Below are 22,742 nucleotides of genomic sequence, written 5' to 3'. Positions count from 1 at the left end.
TGCCTGAAAAATTATAGACAAGTTGTGCAACATCCATCTCAAAGTCATAAGAAATAACCTTACGAAGAAAACCTAAATAAAATATGTGTGGAACAGTAGGATGAATGACCATGGTTTTCAACACAATTCTATGATAGCCCTCAAGTCCAAAATCCTTCCGGCATTGTAGAACAGTGCTGCCTACATTTCCAACATACTTCTTAACCCATACTGCATCTCGACTACGAATATTGCTCACAAGGTACCACACAATGATGGTTGCCTCAAATATAATATTCAATGCAAAATACAATCCACCAGCTGATGATCCAAGATAACAACCACCTGATTTTCCTCTCTCCATATCTTCAGGCAATTTCAAAGCCCAGAAAGACTTGTAGATACTATCATAAACAGTTATCTGTAGTGAATCATCAAGCCAACAGAATACTCCATCGATGACACTAGCTGATGGTGATTGCGTAGAACGAAACAGTCCTAGAGGTACATCAAGAATAATCTTATTTGCAGTCCAAGCATTAGTTTCAGAAGAGAAACTTTCGATGGTTACAGCAAATTGTAAATTAGATTGATAGTCAGGTATTGCATACCGAACTATAGTGAAGGAGATAATATCTTTATTATCAGGGTTATCTACCTTACAAATAAATCCAATAGGTGGTGGATTATATTCGTCGTCCTCCATGCAGATTTGAGTTTTTGGAAGAACCAATAATTGGCTTGTGGAGGGATTATAAACATAGTAATGCACCTTTTTCACATAGCAAAGAAGAAAACCATTGGATGCTGCAACAAGACGTGCATTGCTATGAAAAAGATTGTCTAATGACTCATCGAAAGTGCCATCAATCACTGATTGAGACGACGAGAAGAAGTTAGTCCGCATAGGTACACGGGGAACCTCGAAGTGTTGACAAAAGAAACCAACTAGATATGGTTTTTGGATCCATCGTCTGCAACGGCAATCAGTAATGTACTTTTCCCAACACTTGGATACACATTTAAACTTTGCCAGAGATTTTGAAGGCAAAAAGTCCAATATTTTTATCATAACATCTTCACAAATCTCCTCCTTTACACACTTCTTTCTCATTCGATTCATACTCGCAATTTCAAAATTTGAAAACAGAATACAAGAGTAGTGGATAATTGTCAGCTAGCAGACACAAACATTTGAAATTTTTATACTGATTCACAAAAACTCCAAACCTGAGATTTTTATATGTATACCAAAGCAGCAGACGATAATCGCTTTCAATACAGAATCTTTACACTACAGAATCGTTACAAAGATGAGATTTTTATACTGACCAATCCAATCCTAATCCAAACTTCTTTGGGATCGGAATTTGGGTGTTTCTTTTTTTTTTTTTGGCTGCATAGCCTTTTGGGATCCGAAAAAACCCTAATGGGTTCAACTTGGGTTTTTCCTTTTATCTCTTTTTTTTTTTTTTGGGATGAATAGCCTTTTGTGGTAGAAATAATATGCATAAATTACTTATATACATAAGTTTGATTTCCTCATTCTCTATTTTTTTTCCTACCTTTTTAAAATATTACTTAAATTCCTTCTTTCTCTTAATTCTAAAAATTACTAGATACAAAAAGTCTCCAGCCGTTCACCACTCATATTTTCTCTCCCTAAATTCATTTCAAATTCTTAGCAGTTACAAAATCTATATTCAAATTTGATTTTCAAAATTAAACTAACAAAACATAAGAAAAAAATTAAACTAATCAAACAGAAAAAAAATTAAAAATATTTTATAAAAAATATTTTCCATAATACCAAACACAGACCTCGTTTCTTTTTCATATTTTGTCCATACTAAATGTATCAATTACATAGCAACTACCACACATAATGTATCGATCTCAAATCTAACATATTATGGGCAACAACTATTTATTTAATGTATCTAGTATAAATACAATACTTATCAATTTAAACAAGATACATAAATAGTAAAATGCGAAGTAGCAAAGATATTCATGATGTATCTTTTCAAATTTTTCGACAATTTTGAATCAAATTGAAAGGGTCTTCAATAAACTAGGATAATAATTTTGAATCTCAAAATTTTCAACAATTTTGAATCAAAAGTGAAAGGATCTTCACTGAACTAGGAGAAGAAAGAACCTTGAATCTCAATTTTTTTGATAATATTGAATCAAAATTGAAAGGATCTTCGATGAACTTGAAGATTCAAAAGGATATTGTTTGTCCAACAACAATTTCATCACTTTTGTATCATTCACAATTCACCTCGCTTATCCTTCTCAAATAGGTTGTTTTGGTTATTACTGAAGCTTTTAAGAAAAAAACTTTTCCTTTATGATATTAAGAATTTTTTCAATCATTAGAGTGGTGTCATCACCTTTCAATCATTAGAACATTTTTCAACATGGTGGGAAAGTGGTCCTTTTAATTTTAGGGGCGGTTTGATTCAAGGCCAATTATTATTAGACATTTTTTGTTAAGAGTGGATGTAGAAATTCTGAAATTAAGTTTATCTAGTTTCATAACTCAATATTTTTTACGTATAATATAAATTTATGTATATATATATTTAGTTCATAAATGTTAAAAATCTTATAAATTGAGTCCATAAAATTTAAATCATATACACCTCTGACTCTTCTTATACTTTTTGTTTCAACGGGTTGGACTATTAAAGTCTTACGAGTATTGAATCATGTCCGATGCTATTGAGGAATATCTGCATTCTTGAGATATTAGTTAGAAACACCTCGTTATTTCTTTCAAAGGCATTGTATAGGTTTGTCAAACCAAAATAATATATGTACATCATTCTTTGAATTGAAGAATAATTTTGTTACCAGAAGAAAAAGAGTTTGATCATTCAAAAGAAATTCAAATGAGACCAAAGAAAAAAAAACATAGACATTGGATGCCTAAAGCCAAAATTTAGAAAAAATAATTAGTTCAATTAATTTGTTTGTATATTTTATTCTCATAAATTCTTTAAATATATTGTAATTGATTATAATTTAATAATTAATTTTTCTTTTTTAATTAACAGTATAGTATTTCTTGTAATATTTTGTAAGACAAGAATAAACATGTATAAATTATTGTACGTTACTATTATGCCGTAATTTTACTGTCCTTTAGAAAAATCACTTTTTGAAATGTTCTAAGTATAAAATAATTTGAGAAAAATACTTAGAAAGAGTCGCAACTTAATTTTTTAAAGAAATTAAGAAAACATAATTTGAAAAGACTCTAACAGATTAAGTCCTTAAAAATTTAGAGAAATTGAGTAAGGGGTTCTTATTTACGCTTCAAGAAGGTTTTTAAGACATTTGAAGTGTCCGTTAACACGCGGTTATCCTATGACTTAGGTTAAATATTTTTTGGACTATTTCATTTTAGGAAAATGATTCAATATATATAAATAATAATATTTATTTACAATGTTCGATTAACTTGAGAAAATAGATTAAATAAACGACACATTTTATTTTATTTTATTTTATAGGGAAAGGGACTTAAATGAAACATTTGAATTGAATGTAAGTGATTAAAATTTTAACAAAACTAGATTAATTAAAATTTATTTGACTCATAATAATTTGAACTAATTTAGTCGATAAACCAAGAAATCAGTTTAAACTAGTTAAAAGTAAGTAAAAGTTTTGAATAGAAAACATTTGAATAAGTAAATAAGGGTGCAAGAGTTGATAAAATAAAATTTATTAAAGTAAACCAACACAAAGAAAATAGTTCATCATTTGGGGAGTTCAATTAAGTTATTTCAAGTGAGAGGTTATAAAAAAAACTAACAATAAGTAATCACAATTAAATAATCTAGGAGAATAAAGGAGAAAATAAATTTGGGCCCTTTTTTGGGCCAAACTAGTTGCTGATTTGGGCTTTTGGCTCAATTCTCGTTTTTATATACCCCTGTTGTGTATCAGTGTATATAGAATGTATACAACCTATTTTTCTGCTTTTCGAGACCTGTTTCAACTTTCAATTTCTTGAAATGATGAGTTCAACTCGATAGTGCTGAGTTCGGGACTCCATAGCACATCCGAAATGCAAAGGGAAGAGATAGAAGGGAGTCGAATGGACTCAAACCAAGGAGGGGTTCATGCAAGGTAAACATGGAAGAAAAATTAATACTTAACTTATAGTAGAATTAAAATTCAAGGAAAGTTGAACATATGACATATTAAATTCCAATCTTCAACTAAATGGTTAGTAGCATGCTAGACTCAAAAATGCAAATAAATAAAGAAAAAAAATGCAAGTCTTTCTCAACAAATAAATGGAACCCAACAATGACTAAACTATCAATTTAAGAAGGAATGTTTCAAAAATAATAACAATAGTAAAAAATAATAAGAATTATTATAGCCGACTTCACAATTACGCTAATTCTTATTTAAATTGATTAAATTTCTTAACTCCTAAACTCTCATTGTTATACAAGTAACACTTAAAATCATGTGACTAAATTATTATCTTGACAATTAACACATATCACGGAAGAACACCCTTTGGCAATAGCAGACAAAACAATACAAATGTTATTTCTCACTACCAATGATTGACATTTAACTTTACTTTTTACTTTTTTGTCAAAAGAAAAAAAATAATAATAAAGTAATGTAGTCAATTGCATGTATGAATCTAAAGCAATGTAATAGAATAACAAAAATCATATTATCCACGGAATAGAGGACTCACAAGGAAGGGAGCAAACAGGAGTTTAAAGGTCTACTGATTCAAACAAATAGAATGGAGAAGGAGCCCACAAGTTCAAAGTTTAGCCAAAATATTTTCAAAAAATTGTCTCAACATTTACGAGGTATCAACAAGTTCATAAAAATCTGGAAACACCTTGAGCAAACAGAATGCAGGAAACGAAACAAAGAATGCAGTATTCAAAAGTTGAATTCTAACAAACAACACGAAATAAATATGAGCTGGAAAAGTCTAAAAAAAAAAGAAAAGAAAGCTATATGGCATTTCCCATCAATCTACATGTTAAGTAGTGACTAAATCAAAACAACTAAAATACTTAAAACGAACACAAAGCAAAATCGGGAATTTAAAGAAATAGCGGAAGCAGATTACCTGGTTATGGGCAGTGAACTTGAGACGACGAGTTGAAATGAACCATTTCACCACCACGTGAAAAGAACTCCGACGAAAGCTTCCAATGACAAAGAACAAAGAGCTTAAGACGAAAACTCGAGATTTGAAATTCTTAACTTAGCAACTATAGAAATCAAAATTCTTCTTATGAACCTATATCACTGTGATTTTCCTCTAGCTCTCCCTCTATTTCTATCCGTCCCTTAAATGGCACCAATACCATGTATTTATAGCAAAAATAGAGATTTGAATTTCAATAGCTGTTTTAGCGGGAGATGAGAGATTGATTGAAAATAATGGAGGAGAAAACGAGTAAGAGAAGAACATGCCCCCAAAAATTTGAATTCGATGTGATATCTTCCGATTCGGATTAGATTTGGGTGAGATTTTATCTAAGCCAAAGTCAACAAATCTAACCCAAAGTCTACAATATTTGAAATTTAGAGGGAGGCACTTTCAATGGTGAAGAAACTAGGGTTCTTGGTATTGACTTTTGCGTTTTGGAGGAAGAAGAAAGGGGAGAGAAGCTTGTCTTTGGTTGGAAAAGAATAAAAAGAAAGGAACGTGGGAGAGTATGCAATTATATGAATATTTGCAGATGTGCAAGAATTAAAAGGAGGGCCCATTATATTTAAAATTTGGCCACTTTACTTTCGATTCTAATCAAATTAGATTTATATATGACCAAGTTGAATCAAATAACTAATTCGGCCAAAATTAAAACAAGACAAAATAATTATCAAGACTTATTCATTACTTAAAATAGAGAACTAATTATACAAAATTATAAAATTCACTAATTCAATGAAATAAATGTGTAATTATGATAAATATTATTTTTAGGCTATTTATTAAATATTTATATAAAAGACGAAAATTATATAAACCAACATGTAAAATTATATAATTATTTCTGAAAAGTACTAACCAAAACTAAATAGAAAGAGATTTTAAAATATATATTTTTTAGGATTTTCAAAGATGGTTATTTCAAATTGTTTGAAATTGAAGAAGCTCGATAGTTAACTCGAATTGCATAGGGTCAAAATTGGGTGTCAACAGTTACATAACAACATAAATGTTTAAATCTCTCTTATTGATTCTAGTTTTAAAACTTGTTTTAACATAATCAATTGTTACATGAACTATCAAATTTTTCTTTTGATTATAAGACATTCAAGGTTAAGACAAGATTTTAAAAAAATTTAATTATGTGATAATCTACTTAGTTTGAACTTGAAATGTTTAATAAAACATCTCAAAGAATTGAAGACAATCTTATAAAGCCAATATAAAAACATGGCTGATTCAAATTGAAGTGAATTAGATAAATTAAGAAATCAAAAATAAGTATAAATTTAATTGTGTACGATTTTTAATTATAATTACATCAATAGTGAAATTTCAAAAATATGTGCATAATAATTAGTGAGAGGTCATCAACAAATTATTAAGAAAATTTAATAGTAATAATAAATATATTTTTTTTTGATACTCTACCTAGAGTATTTTGTTTCTTCCAAGTGTGCATATTTCCTTCATCATCTATTGCTTCCAATTAGTATACATCCTCTAGTGCTCTATCCAACGTTTGAGAGGAACGCGGGAGAGTCATATAGTCAAAAGATACTAGGTTCTCGCCTAGTCTCATTGACAATATTAGAAACCATCATTCGAGGATACTTTTGAGGTTTCAATCCATAAAAGTTTGAACGGGTGTACAAGCGATAACATGTACCACCTTCGTAGATCTTTGGAGGGCACTTGCCCTTGAAATAGGACAGACTACATACCAAATATTCAACCCTAGTTGTTGGATTATAAATTATTTGATTCTTCAACCCACAGTGGACCACATACATTTTGTTGTCATCCATTGTAAAACACTTTTCTCCTATTTCAGTAGAAACATATATGAACCTGGCCCTAGACTATCATCCACCAAATCAGGTTTGAAATCTTTACGTTTGATAGCTAGGGGAAGGATTGAAGGTACATATACTATATTAACAATTTACAGAAATTAAGCGATTTTCTCAGTAGCTACATTTTCAACATACTTCTTAACCCATACTGCATCTCGACTATGAATATTGCTCGCAAGGTGCCACACAAGGATGGACCATCCTGGATGGTTGGCACAAATATAATATTCAATGCAAAATACAATGCACCATCTGTAGTGAATCATCAAGCGAACAGAATACTCCATCGATGACACTAGCTGATGGTGATCTCATATAGGTACAAGGAAACAGTCCTAGAGGTACATCATCCACGCATTAATTTCAGAAGAGAGTTAAACTAATGAAACTATTTATATGGAAGAAAGTATTTCTTCACTACGTGAAAGAGCCGTTTATTTGTTTCATTTCGTGTGTGTAAGCACATATATGATCTATCTAATTCTATTTTCTACTAACAATGCCACAAATCAAACAAGTTAGGATTGATTATATGAATGTTCACTGACCATTCAAAATCATCTCATCCTAATTTTATGTGAAAAAGTATTACAAGTTCTGTATATCTTTTAAAGGATTAAACCATTCCTATAAAACAAAAAACTTTTAGTTGAAAGTAGTAATGTCTACACATATTCTCTACTAATATGCATTTTTTTCTTCCATTATTAATTATGCCCTAGCATTACTAAGTCTGTATGGATCCCCAGATTGTAGTTCTTCGAGACATCTTTCTTCCATACAATTTTAAGTCTACCTCGTATCTTTCAACAGCTTCTCTTACGTACACACGAACAGGTTAATTTAGAGCTTGATGCATGACATAAATCAAACCATCTAAAGCAACCATCCCTCAATTTATCCCCAATCTGTTACTTGAACCTTCTTCTGATCTTGTACAACCACACAATATCCATCTTGGCATTCTCATCTCTATGATGAATGCGATGACATTTTAACTCTGCAATCTCACCTAATTGTCACTCTTGACTAAACTTGTAATGCATATATTTCTTTATGACTTTACATGATTCTCTAATGGGACAACAATTAAATGCTTTGATAATAAAAAGGGAAAGACTCTGTTTTGGGGACCCCTCCAAAGTTTTGAATTCCTAAGTTCAAAGTATATAGAATAAATATTATTCAAATAAGTAAGAATAGTTTACAGAAGACGACGTGGCCATTGATACCATTCAAAAGGAAACAATTTGTAGCGCTTCATCGTTGGACATCCTGAAAAAATATTGACAAGTTGTGCAACATCCATCTCAAAGTCATAAGAAATAATATTACGCTGAAAACCCAAAAAAAATATGTGTGGAAGTTGGAACAGTAGGATGAATCACCATGTTATTCAACTCAATGTGAGGATAGCCCTCAACTCCAAAATCCTCCAGGCATTGTAGAACAGTGCTTCTTATATTTCCAACATACTTCTTAACCCATACTGGGTCTCGATTACGAATATTGCTAGCAAGGTACCACACAATGACGGTTCCCTTGAATATAATATTCAATGCAAAATACAATCCACCAGCTGATGATCCAAGATAACCACAACCTATTCCTCTCTCCATATCTTCAGGCAATTTCAAATCCCAGAAAGACTTGTGGATACTATCATAAACAGTTATCTGTAATGAATCATCATACCAACAGAATACTCCATCGATGACACTAGCCGATGGTGACTTCGTAAGGGTACAAGGAAACAGTCTTATAGGTACATCAAGAATAATCTTATTTGCAGTCCACACATTAGTTTCAGAAGAGAAACTTTCAATGGTTACAGCAGACTGTAAATTAGAGGGATACAGAGGTATTGCATACCGAACTACAGTGAAGGAGATAATATTATCAGGGTTATCTACCTTACAAATTGTAAATCCAACAGGTGGTGGATTATTGTCGTCGTCCTCCATGCAGATTTGAGTTTTTGGGAGAACCAAAAATTGGCTTGTGGCGGGATTATAAACATAGTAATGAACCTTTTTCACATTGCAAAGAAGAAAACCATTGGATGCTGCCACAAGACGTGCCTTGCCATGAAAAAGATTGTCATCGAAAGTGCCATCAATCACTGAATGATCCTTTGTTGAAGACGAAAAGAAGAAGAGTAACTCACGGGTAATCTCTGAATGTTGACAAAAGAAACCAACTAGATATGGTTTTTGGTTCCATCGTCTGCAACGGCAATCAGCAATGTACTTTTCCCAACACTTGGATACACATTTAAACTTTGCAAGACATTTTGAAGGCAAAAAATCCAATATTTTTATCATAATATCTTCACAAATCTCCTCTTTTGTACACTTTCTCCTCTGAGACACACCATTCATACTCGCAAATTCAAATTTTCAAAACAGAATACACTGGATAATTGTAGCAACTGTTGTATTTCTTGAATATTTTTTTTGTGTATTACTGTATATAGAAAACTAACTAGTAGCATCCTATATTTATAATAGTAAAACCAAATTAAACTAGGAATATGAACCACTCTGACTAACAAATTCTAATTAAACATAAATAAGTAAGCACCATAAATAACAAATCCTAATTAAATTAGGATTCCTATTCCAACTTTAAATTATTATTTTCAATGAGATGAAATTTTTGTATTGACCAACCCAATCCAATTGAAACTTGTTTGGGGATCGGAAAAACCGCTTTGAGATTTTTATACGGGAAAAAAACTAAAGTATACAAATATAATGCCTTAATAACCCCTTATATAACAATAGTTTTATTTTTCACTAAAATAGCAATAGTTTTTTTTCAAATCAATAAAATAATATTATTAAAAAAAAAAATAGGTAGGGTAGTAATATGACCCATGATTTTCTTCCCTAATTCTCTCCCATTCTCTTACCTTTCACAATACTTAGATTGGTTATATGTTCTCTCCCATCAAAAAAAGTTTTTTAATCAGAATAAACCTTTCTACCTCCCTATTCTGAAAGATTATTCAATTATGGATACCAATGGTGTTTCAATTTTAATTCAACACAATGGACGATGAGACGCATCATGTATGTGTGATAACTAACGACTGAATTTGTGATTCTTTTAATCAATGTATGTAACATATTTGGTGTTTTTATTTTCTTGATTGTTATCTTATAATCTATCTGGTTGGTACATGTTTTTTTGTTACAGGAACTAGGTGCTTATTTCTTGAATTCTAATTCAAAATTCGACCATAATAAGATTGTATGATTATATATGATGGTGTATTTTAAGTCGTCGTTTAAAAACACCATTTTATTGAAATTGAAACTAGGTAGATTGTGCGGTGTAATTAATAGTGTATATTAACTTGTTATTAATATGTCAATTCGTGATTGTTTTTGGCATCTGTTTTGGTGTAATTGTGAGGGTTTTTTGAGTTGATTATGAAATCCAGATTTAGTGATTGTATTTTGGTAGTTGATTTTGTGGAATTAATGGTCTATTTTAAGTCGTGTATTAACGCCAAATTATGTGAATATTTTTCGATAAATTAGTAGGTGTAATCAGGGGCGGATCTATGTGGGCGGGTGGAGGTGCCACGGCACCCAGTGATCTCGGAAAAAAATTTGTATATATATGTATATATGTAAAAGAATTCTATATATAAAAACGTTACCACCCACTAACAGAAATGATGAACAGCTCAACTGGCAAAGGTGAAAGTCTGCCACACGCCCAACGCAGGTTCGAACGGCGCCATTTACTTTTTGGCTTGCTTTTTCTATTCTTTTTTGTCTTTTTCATTAATGTGTGAAGGACTTTCATTTTTTTTCTTCCATTTATGTTTATTTATTTACTATTCTTTATTAATTCAATTTGAATCCTTTTCACAATTAATTTTAGTTTTTTTCTACTTTCTCTTTCACTAATTATTAATCTCTTAATATGAGTGTTACTTGTTTATTCTTTATCAATTAATGAGTACTGAATTATGAACGTCGAATAAATATTATTAAGAATATATTTAAATGGTAATTTTTTTAAAATATAATTTTTAAAAATGAGGAATATTATTACTAGAGTTTTTTTTTTTTTAATTTAAAGGTTCTTTCGATCTTCATCAACGTTCTTGCTAGGTAAGATGACTAGGCTGAAACTACAATTTGTATTCTTTCCCTACTATGTATCTCCAACAACACATAAAATCAATGGAGTATGAATATATTAAGTTAATACTATTAAATGATTTATACAAACTCCAAATCCTAGATCCGCCTCTGTCCTCAATATGTTATCTTTTCCTGATAAATGCTTTCCATCTTTTATGACAAAATGCAAATGGTGAAAGCCCCTCTTTTTACATAGAGAATGGTGANTTCTTTTTTGTCTTTTTCATTAATGTGTGAAGGACTTTCATTTTTTTTCTTCCATTTATGTTTATTTATTTACTATTCTTTATTAATTCAATTTGACTCCTTTTCACAATTAATTTTAGTTTTTTTCTACTTTCTCTTTCACTAATTATTAATCTCTTAATATGAGTGTTACTTGTTTATTCTTTATCAATTAATGAGTACTGAATTATGAACGTCAAATAAATATTATTAAGAATATATTTAAATGGTAGTTTTTTAAGAATTTAAGTTTTAAAAATGAGGAATATTATTACTAGAGTTTTTTTAAAAAAAATTTAAAGGTTCTTTCGATCTTCATCGTCGTTCTTGCTAGGTAAGATGACTAGGCTGGAACTACAATTTGTATTCTTTCCCTACTATGTATCTCCAACAACACATCAAATCAATGGAGTATGAATATATTAAGTTAATACTATTAAATGATTTATACAAACTCGAATTTTAATGTGAATTTTTTTTTTCTTCAAAGTTTCGGCAAATAAGCATCTAATTTCAAAAAGGAAATAAAATTAAATTGTTTAGTTATCTCTTATCTCAGAATATCTAAAAGAAAATATTACTAACATGCATGTTTGATTGATTTGTTTATAAAAATCGAAAAAAATTAATAACCCGAATGGTAATCCTAAGATAAAGCAACCCATTCTTTTATCTTGAACAATGTGGCACCCACGACCTCCAAATCCTAGATCCGCCTCTGAGTGTAATTGATAGTGTATTTGCTATAAATTACCTGGTGTAAAATTGTTTATTAGGTTTTAAATAAACACCAACATTCGTTTTTTTTTTTTGGTATATTTTATGATGTAATTGATATATTTATGGTACATTTATTGAAGTAATTGTTAGGTTTTAGGTCTGTTGTAGTAAACACCATATTTGAGATATATGAATTTATTGTTAATGACTTTGTAGCCTTTCGTGTATTTGATTTTGGTTGAATTAAGGTGTATCGTTGTGCTGGTGTATTTGATATAGTTTAGATAGTTTATATACACCAAATTTGCTTGGTGTATGTGTACGTGTTTGTGGTATATTTGGTGTTTTTTGATAAAATTATGGTGTAGATCATATATTATTAATCATGTTTAACCATAATATGCACCACTTTGTTTAACCATAATATGCATCACTTTGTATATGAATTTTTTCGGTGATATAAAAAAACTTAACTATCTATTTCAGATTTTACTATTAAAATTTGTGTTTTGTATGTTTTTTAACTTTTCGTTGAAATGTATTGCAGGAAGGTATGTGGATTTCAAGACCAAAGGAGTTATTTATGATGCAAACACTAATTACAACAACGTAATTAAGGTTGCAAAAAAATCAATTGAATATGTTTTTGTGGTGTAAAATTATGACTTGTATATGTATTTGGATATAAGTGTTTGATATGTTGGTATTGCTTTGTAAAACAACACCATAGATACAATACTTTGTAATTTATTTATTTCTACGAATGAAAAGTTTATCAACACTAATGATCTTTTCATATATTTTTGTCTAGTTATTCATTAATTTGATGATAATAATCGGTAGATAGTTGATTGCATTATCGTATAAGACTGAATACAATTGGAACATATAACAAAAATCAATTTTACAACTATCACAGAGTAAAGTATCGATCTCCAAATCTAACATCTTATGGGCAACAATTATTTATTTAAATATTAAGAACCAACAGTAGGCAATAGTCTACCAAAGACGACGTGGCCATTGATACCATTCAAAAGGAAACAATTTGTAGCGCTTCATCGTTGGACCTCCTGAAAAAATATTGACAAGTTGTGCAACATCCTTCTCAAAGTCATAAGAAATAATATTACGCTGAAAACCCAAATAAAATATGTGTGGAACAGTAGGATGAATCACCATGTTATTCAACACAATGTGAGGATAGCCCTCAACTCCAAAATCCTCCGGACATTGTAGAACAGTGCTTCTTATATTTCCAACATACTTCTTAACCCATACTGCATCTCGATTACGAATATTGCTAGCAAGGTACCACACAATGACGGTTACCTTGAATATAATATTCAATGCAAAATACAATCCACCAGCTGATGATCCAAGATAACCACAACCTATTCCTCTCTCCATATCTTCAGGCAATTTCAAAGCCCAGAAAGACTTGTGGATACTATCATAAACAGTTATCTGTAATGAATCATCATACCAACAGAATACTCCATCGATGACACTAGCCGATGGTGACTTCGTAAGGGTACAAGGAAACAGTCTTATAGGTACATCAAGAATAATCTTATTTGCAGTCCACACATTAGTTTCAGAAGAGAAACTTTCGATGGTTACAGCCAACTGTAAAGCAAACTGCAGAGGTTTTGCAGGTATTGCATACCGAACTACAGTGAAGGAGATAATATCATCTTTATTATCAGGGTTATCTACCTTACAAATAAATCCAATAGGTGGTGGATTATAGTCATCGTTCTCCATGCAGATTTGAGTTTTTGGGAGAATCAATAATTGCCTTGTGGCAGGATTATAAACATAGTAATGAACCTTTTTCACATTGCAAAGAAGAAACCCATTGGATGCTGCAACAAGACATGCATTGCGATGCAAAAGATTGTATAATGACTCATCGAAAGTGCCATCAATCACTGATTGAGACGACAAGAAGAAGCGTAACTCACGCTGAATCTCTGAATGTTGACAAAAGAAACCAACTAGATATGGTTTTTGGTTCCATCGTCTGCAACGGCAATCAGCAATGTACTTTTCCCAACACTTGGATACACATTTGAACTTTGCAAGACATTTTGAAGGCAAAAAATCCAATATTTTTATCATAATATCTTCACAAATCTCCTCCTTTGCATACTTTCTCATATGAGACACACGATTCATACTCGCAAATTCACAGACGATAATGCTTTCAATGCAGAATCGTTACAGAGATGTGAAAGGAAAATATTTTATTTATAAACTCTTGTATTTCTTAAATATTTTTTTCTGTAACATCCTATATTTATAGTAGTAAAAACCAAATTAAACTTGGAATTGGAATAGGAATCACTCTAACTAACAAATCCTAATTAAACATAAATAAACAAACACCATAAATAACAAATTCCTAACTAACAAATCCTAATTAAACATAAATAAGTAAACACCATAAATAACAAATCCTAATCAAATTATGATTCCTACTGGAACTTTAAATTATTATTACCAACAAGATGAATTTTTATATTGACCAACCCAATCCAATTGAAACTTGTTTGGGGATCGGAAAAACCGTTTTCTATACAGAATCGTTACAAATATGAGATTTTTATACTGACCAACCCAATCCAAATTTGCTTGGGATAGAAAAAACCCTAATGGGCACAATTTGGGTTTTTCTTTTTTGGTGGAATAGCCTTTTGTGGTAGTAATAATATATATTATAATTTCTATTCTATTTTTCTTCCTACTATATAGAAGCATGAAAGGTTAGGACGAACTCTCAAAATTAATTTGGATGAACTGTCAAAAGCCTCGTCGCTTTCGGACGATTTCTTTGTGAAACTCTTACGTAACCCTCTGTAGGGAGTTGAGGAAGCAGTAAGTACAGTCTCACAATTTTTAGAGTCCATTTTGGACATTTAGGGACAATATACAGGAATTAAGCAATTTTCTCAATTTTTTGTCTGTGTGTTAGCCCATAAATATTTTCGTGATATGACTTTCGGATGATTTCTTTGTGAAACTCTTATAGAACCCTCGATAGGGAGTTGAGGGAGTACGTAACGTCAGTCTTATAACTTTAGAGTCCGTTTTGAGCATTTAGGGGCTAATTAATTACACGAATTAGTCAATTTTCTCAAGTTTTCATGTGTGTTAGCCCATGAATATTTTGGTAATATGGCTTCCGGACGATTTCTTTGCGAAACCTTTACGGAACCCTCTGTAGGAAGTTGGGGGAGCACTACAATACAGTCTCATAATTTTTAGAATCCATTTTGAGCATTTAGAGCCAACTTACAGGAATTAGACAATTTTCTCAATTTTTCGTGTGCCTCAGCCCATGAATAATTTGGTGATATATCTTTCAACACATTTTTTTTTTTCAAAACCCTTATGAGACCCTACGTAATGAGTACATATAATCTTGCCATGATCCCTACTATTTTTTTAGCATGTAAGGACCATTCAACATGATTTAGACGATTTTTTCAATTTTTCGTAGGCCACTATTCTACTTTCTACTTGTAAAATAGACTAGAATCAAAGATCAAATCAAGCATTTAGCCAAAATAGAAAGAAGGAATTAAATCATCTGTATCTAAGTTTAAAGTATATAGAATAAATATTGTTCAAATAAAGTAGGAGCCAACAGTAGACAATAGTTTTCCGTCTCCATATCTTCAGGCAATTAAAGCCCAGAAACACTAGTGGATGATCTGTGGTGAATCATCAAGCCAACAGAATACTCCATCTATGAGGCGGTGCGAGACAGGGCGGGGGCGAAGCAGGTTAAGTTTACCCTGCAAAAATTTTAATCCGTCCTGCATAATTTTTTTTTTCATTTTCAACTCGCCCCGCCCACATAGATCCGTCCCATATGAACCCACCCTGCATAAATGTTTAATATTTTTCTTTTTTAGTTAAGTTTGATATTAAAATTAAAATTCATAAAAATATATATATTTTTTCATTAACTTATATTAATTTAATTGATAGACTTAAAATTTTATTTTTTAGAAGTCAATTGGGAAGCATGTAAGAAATTATATTAGTTTTGATTGAACAATTTTCATTTACTATCTTGAATATTTTAGTAACAAAGAGATTATCTTACCTCTATCACTCTTATAATATGTAAAAACTTAAAACTAAATTTGAACCCGCATAAAATTGTATATAAACCCGCCCGCCCCACATTAATTTTTTTTAAAAACCACTTCAAGCCCCACATCCCTCTCCTCTCCTCTCCGCCTGCACAACCTTAAATCCGCACCATTCTGCATAGCCTTAAGTCCGCCTCACACCGCATCCGTCCTGCCCCATAGTCATCCTTACCCACATTAGTTTCAGAAAAACTTTCCAGGGCTATAGTGAACTGTGAATCAAAATATGGAGGTATTGCATACCTCACAAATAAATCCAACAGCTGTATTGTCATCCTCCATGCAAATTTGAGTTTTAGGAAGAGCCAAAAATTGCCTTGTGACAGGACTATAAACATAATAATGAAACTTTTTCACATTTCGTAGGAAAGAAAACAAAACAAAACTTGACTATGACTTGGTCTGATATTGAGAAAAAAAACTCTATTATACTTGGGTAGTACACCCGAGATCAAATCAACCCGACATTTATATATAATTTTTAAATTTACTTTATATATAAAAGTATTTACTTTGATATAATTTTTAAATATTTTTTATAGTTTTTCATAATTTTTATCTTTTAATATATTATTTCTAGTTTTTGAGACTTGAAATTTTGATAGGTCCAATAAAGGTTACAAATTGAAGTGAAATAGAAAATTAAGACTTGGACTATTAAAACATGGTTGATTCAAATTGAAGTGAAATAGACAATTAAGAAATCAAAAGTAATTGTAAATTTAATAGTCTACTATTTTTAATTACAATAACATCAATAATGACTTTTCAAAGATATGTGCATCAATTTGTCGGTTGACACATTTCTATATTTAGTAATAATTTATATTTAAAATGTTCATTTTATTCTTATGAAATTATTTATAGTCACACAAATATTAAAAATCTATCTTTTTTTCTTAAATTTCGAGTCAAATCAAAACAAATTACATAAATTAAGACGAAAGACTGGAGATTTTGTGTCGCACTAAATAATAAATATATTGCATAGTAGCCAATACACAATCTACACTTAATAAATAATGTCATCAGTGATTGCTTCTAGGAACACAATCCTGTATACTACCATATCTATCAATTTATAATAAATTAGGTGGCTCATAACCTATCAAATTAAAGGTCTTCGGAAGATTTATTTGCGAAATCTTTATGGAACCCTTCATAGAGCGTTGGCGGAGCAGTAAGTACAATCTCACAATATTTAGAGTCAATTTGGACATTTAGGAGCCAATTTATAGGAATTATGCGATTTTCTCAGTTTTTTGTGGGTGTTAGCCATGAATATTTTGGTGATAGAATTTTCAGATGATTTCTTTGCGAAACCTTTACGAAACCATCCATAGGGAGTTGGGGAGCAGTACATACAGTCTTACAATTTTTAGAGTCCATTTTGAGCATTTAGGTATGAGCCAATTTACAGGAATTAGACGATTTTGTTAGTTTTTCGTATGTGTTAGCCCATTAATGGTGTTGACACCCAATTCTGACCCTCCCCGATAGTAATTGATTTTCGAGCTTCTTAGTTTTTCAAACGATTTAGAATAATTAGCTTTATATAATTCAAAATAGTTTCAAGGTTATTTTAAATAGTTTCAGTCGATTTTTATAGTACTTTGAATGATAAATATATTTCATGTAATTTTATATATAATTAGTATATTTTATGGATACTCGAAAATCGTATCACAAAAAAAAATAAAATGTTATTTTAAATATTTTACAAAATTAGTCTAGTTCAAGTTATGGTTATAATTTTAAATTATTGGTTTGCAATTAAATTAATTATTCTATTTCGTCAAAATTTAGAAGCTCATTAATTAATTAATGTTAATCCATCTCACTTAGAATTTAGCCGAATTTGTTAATTTAACTCAATTCGGCTATTTCTTAAACTCTAAGATCGAACCCATCTTTAACCTCACCTTAAAACCATTTTAAGACCAAAGTTTGGGCCACTTTTCAGCAGCCCAATACTATTTCCAGCATGTATGTACAGCAGCACCAACAGATCTCCCTTAATTGCCAGCCCATTTCTTTTCTAAATAATCCCTCTACCCGACCCATTTCCCCAACCCACATTACATATAACAATACAATACATACATACAGCAAGCAGTACCAGCTGACCCATCCCCTTTCCCTTACAATTCCCAACAAAACGTCAACAACTCCAATGTTCAAAGCGGCAACACATGCGGAAAGCAACAAAAACATTAAATTTCAAATGACTCCAAAGGAAGATAAACAGTAAAGCAAACGAAAAGAAGCAACAGAGGGTAGTACTGCATCTCCTTTGTCTTCTTCCTCTCATCCCTCTCGATAGTACTGTTTCTAGCCGAGTTTTGCGGCAAAAAGCATCAGTAGCAGCAACGTGAATCGTCCTCCTGGCGTGAGATCGGTCCATGTCGCTCGTCCAGGACGATTGAACGGATCGAGTCCATCTATCCCCTTTTCCCCTTCCGGAATGGGACGAAATGTGAGAAAAAGGATGTTTAGCCAAAATGGTGAAAGATTTTTCGAATTTGAATTTCGAGATGGGCCTTTTCTATTCGGATTTTTGATCCCTTTTCCCCCCAAAAAATTTCCGAATCCTAGTTCCTTGCTATATATTTGCTTCTGTTCACTTGGGGAAGGGGATTTTTTTTTTTTAGTGGAAAATTTTGGGTTAGAAGAAAAGATTGAGAAAGAGTGAAAGGAAAATTGGATACGGGAGAGAAATATAGAAACATATATTTTGCCTTTATTTATTTTATTTTTAAAAGAGAGAGTCATAAAAATAGTCAAAGTTCCAAGTCTCAAATTCAGAGTTTTTCTTTGAAGCTTTCACCGGAACTTTTCGTTGTAGCTTTGTATTGAGAATCGGAAGTCCTCACCTTCTCGTTTGGTCTCCATTTCGCTGCCCAAAAGGAGGTGAGAATCTCGTATTTGCTTTGTTTATAGCTACCTTTTTTTTTTTTCTCGATCTTTGTATGTCTATTATGATCTCACATAAGTAGTTTTTTTTAAAAAAAAGATCTCATTCTCTGTTAGAAATGTTCATGTCTCTTGGTATATGCCTAAATATGAGCGGAATATCGATATTACTCCCTTCAAATGTTGAGTCGTATTCGCTCTATGACGTTCGGAATCGATTTGATGACTTGCTTTCCGTGGTCAATACTTTGATTGCTCCTCATACTCGTAGTTTTCTGTCTGCTCGGTGAATGTAACTCGTTCTTTGTTTTCTTTGTGGTGACTTCTTTCTTTTGTGCAAAATATGACTACTTCTCTTGTTTCCTTAGCGCTTAGAGGTCTGATTATAGGTCGTATGTCTGTATAGCTTTCATGTAGTTAATTCCGCCTTATTGGAAATCTCTTGATGTCACATTTTACTCATTTGTTTGACTTACATCATTGGTTTTTAAGGTTGTCTTCAAGAAAGTGTATTTTCTTTTTCTTTAAAAAATATGAAAATAATTTTTTTTTGAGTAGATTAGTGTTTGGGTATTTTATTTTATTTTCATGTCTAAGATTTTTCTTGATTATAATAGCATAATGAAATTGTCAATGTAGATAAATATTTCAATTTAATAAGAAACTTCAACATGTGTCGTTATACTTTCAAAATATATGATCCGCATTTTAATTTAAGAAGAATAATTGAATGTTATTATTGTTGTATATTGCAAATGTTTAAAATAATCTATAATTGTTGGATATTTTGTATGTATTTTTCCTAAATAGGCATAAAGTTTAATATTTTTACAATTGACATATTTAATTTATTTTCCAAAACTGTTTGAACACACTGCATAAAGCTTTATTTTTATTTTTTATTTTTATTTTTTTTAATTTTTTTTTTCAAAATAAAATAAAATAATAGTATCTTGTATATTTCTTTTGAATTCTGATGCTAAATGTTTCGTATGTCCTATTTTATCAGTGGAGTATTTTTCATCTCTGAGATTATTTACAGAGCCTATATTAATAATATTATTGTATAAGGTGTATTTAGATCTTAACAATTATTCTGTTAATTATTATTTTAGATATTTTGGTCGTTCTATTCATTAGTGGAAGTATAAGAATAATACTAAATAAGGTGTATTGGTAATACTGAAGTTAGTTATGTTTGAAATTATTTGATTGGGTGCATTGATAACAATTTTGTCTTTAATTATGTTTATCACATGATAGTTGCCTCTGTCTTGCAAATGCTATAGTTTGTTGTGTATCACATAAAAGATTAAATAATATCATAACTAATACTCCCTCAGTCTTATATTAGTTGATCACTTTTCGTTTTGCACGGTGCTTAAAAAATCACGAATAAAAAGATAATCTTACTAATTCATTCCTTAAGAAAGAAGAAAAAACTTTTTTTTTGGAATTTTTTTACAAACAAATATGAACACTTTCAAAGAGAATTAATTGTAGGAATATTTCTTTCCAAATTAATCAAGCTTTCAATTATAAGTCAAGCTACCAATTAGAGCTTGTCCTGTTTGGAGTCAATTCTCATAGTCTTTTGGAAGAAGAATCAAAGTGCTTTATTTAATTATGTTCGAATCTGCTAAAATAGTCATACGCCGTGAGAATTTGCTAAAAATAGTCATTCACCTTGGAATTTGTTCTATTTTCCTTAGCTATCCTCGGCATATCGATTATTTTATTTTCATTATCTGAATTTTTGACAAAGTTCTTTCATTAATTTATTATTTGTTCCATGCCATTTGCCTTTGACTAATTCTTACCATCCCTTTCTTTATGCATGTGACATTTACCCGAGTCTATTTTGTACGCCACTCCTACATATCCGACTTGGTTTCCTATCGAGTTAGCCCCATTTTCGAGCTATAGAATTGATGAACAGGTCTCGAAGTTGGTAGAATGCGAAAGCGGAGGAGAATTGAAAGATCGGGCCAAAGGCCCACATTTATTTTTAAAGAAGTTGTATTTTGTTATTTTTGGGCTTAAGCTCTCGTCGTCTTATTATCAATTATCTTGCTAGAATTTAGGACAGGTAAAATTGGGCCTAAGGCCCAATAATATTTTTATTTTTATGTTAGTTTAGGACAGGTGCAGATGAATCAAATGGGCCAAAGACCCAAACTGAAAATGGGCCCGAATACTGGTCCAGGTGGACAGTAACCAGATATGGGTCCAACTATCTCTTTCCCTCATTTCTCTGTTGTGTTTGCTTACCCGTAATTATCTGCTATTAATCTTAAGATTCTAAAAATTCAACTCCCCAAAAGATAACCATTTTGAATCAACTATTTAAAATTAAGCAAACATTTTTCTACTAGACTTTTTTTCAAGAAAATTTGCAAAATGTTGTACTTAAATAATATTTTTAATATCCATTTTCTCCTTTAAGATCTTTTAAAGTATTAAACTGTTTACTTCTTAATTAATTTAAGTATGCATGCTTTATTTTAAAATCAATTAGCCAAATAATTAATTATCGGATAACCGCATTAGCAGATATTCTAGGTGCCTTAAAAATCTTCCTAGAATATTAATAGGAACCTCGAACCCCCTTAATAGTTTTCAATAGATTTACCGTTTTAGTCTTTTGAAAACAATAGTTTTCTTAATTTTACTTTAAAATTAAGTGGCGACTCTAAACCAGTCAAAAATATATTTTTCAAATAAAACAAATGGTGATATGACTTTCGAACGATTTCTTTGTGAAACCTTTACATAAATCTCCGTAGGGAGTTGAGGGAGAAATACCTACAGTCTCACAATTTTTAGAGTCCATTTTAGGCATTTAGGGGCCAATTTATCGAAATTGGGCGATTTTTTTAATTTTTCGTGTGTGTTAGCCCATGAATATTATGGTGATATGACTTTTGGATGATTTATTTGGGAAAACTTTACTAAACCCTATGTAGAGAGTTGGAGGAGCAATACGAATAGTCTCACAATTTTTATAGTCCAGTTTGGACATTTAGGGGTCAATTTACAGAAATTAGACAATTTTTCAGTTTTTTTGTGCGTGTTAGCCCATAAATATTTTGGTGATATGATTTTCAGACGATTTCTTTGTGAAACCTTTACGAAACCCTCCATATGGAGTTGGGGGAGCAATATGTATACTTTCACAATTTTTATAGTCTAGTTTGGGCATTTAGGGGACAATTTACATAAATTAGGCAACTTATCAAAAAAAAAAATTGTGTGTTAGCCCATGAATATTTTGGTGATATGTCTTCCAGACAATTTCTTTGTGAAATTTTTATGGAACCCTCTGCAAGGAGTTGGGGGAGCAGTACATACAATTTTTAGTCCTTTCCCACCCTTGCTAAACCTATACCTCAACGTTTTTACACCTAATTAAGGTCACAAGAAACCCCTAGGACAAAGTTGAGTTGAAAGCTTCTTTACCAATTAAATTTTAAGATGAGATTATACTTAGGTAAACTTCAAA

General features: G+C 31.0%; 2 protein-coding genes across 2 annotated transcripts in view; both read right to left on the bottom strand.

The window, feature by feature from the left end:
* LOC125863174 (uncharacterized) overlaps positions 1-1,363 on the bottom strand; it is a 6,155-nt gene extending 4,792 nt beyond the window's left edge. Inside the window, exon 1 of the mRNA XM_049543343.1 lies at positions 1,210-1,363. The gene's annotated coding sequence lies outside the window, so the exon portion shown is untranslated. The remainder of the gene's footprint in view (positions 1-1,209) is intronic.
* LOC125861667 (uncharacterized) overlaps positions 1-14,213 on the bottom strand; it is a 15,121-nt gene extending 908 nt beyond the window's left edge. Inside the window, exons 1-2 of the mRNA XM_049541520.1 lie at positions 13,995-14,213; positions 4-751 (exon numbers count right to left, since the gene is read on the bottom strand). Coding sequence (XP_049397477.1) covers positions 4-685 — 682 coding nt within the window. The 5' untranslated portion in view covers positions 686-751; positions 13,995-14,213. The remainder of the gene's footprint in view (positions 1-3; positions 752-13,994) is intronic.
* Between the last annotated feature and the right edge of the window lie 8,529 nt (positions 14,214-22,742).

The sequence above is a fragment of the Solanum stenotomum genome, chromosome 4 (genome assembly GCF_019186545.1).
Source record: "Solanum stenotomum isolate F172 chromosome 4, ASM1918654v1, whole genome shotgun sequence".
Lineage (NCBI taxonomy): Eukaryota > Viridiplantae > Streptophyta > Magnoliopsida > Solanales > Solanaceae > Solanum > Solanum stenotomum.
Note: the sequence above shows the minus strand (reverse complement) of the source record. Positions and strands in the feature narration are given on the sequence as shown.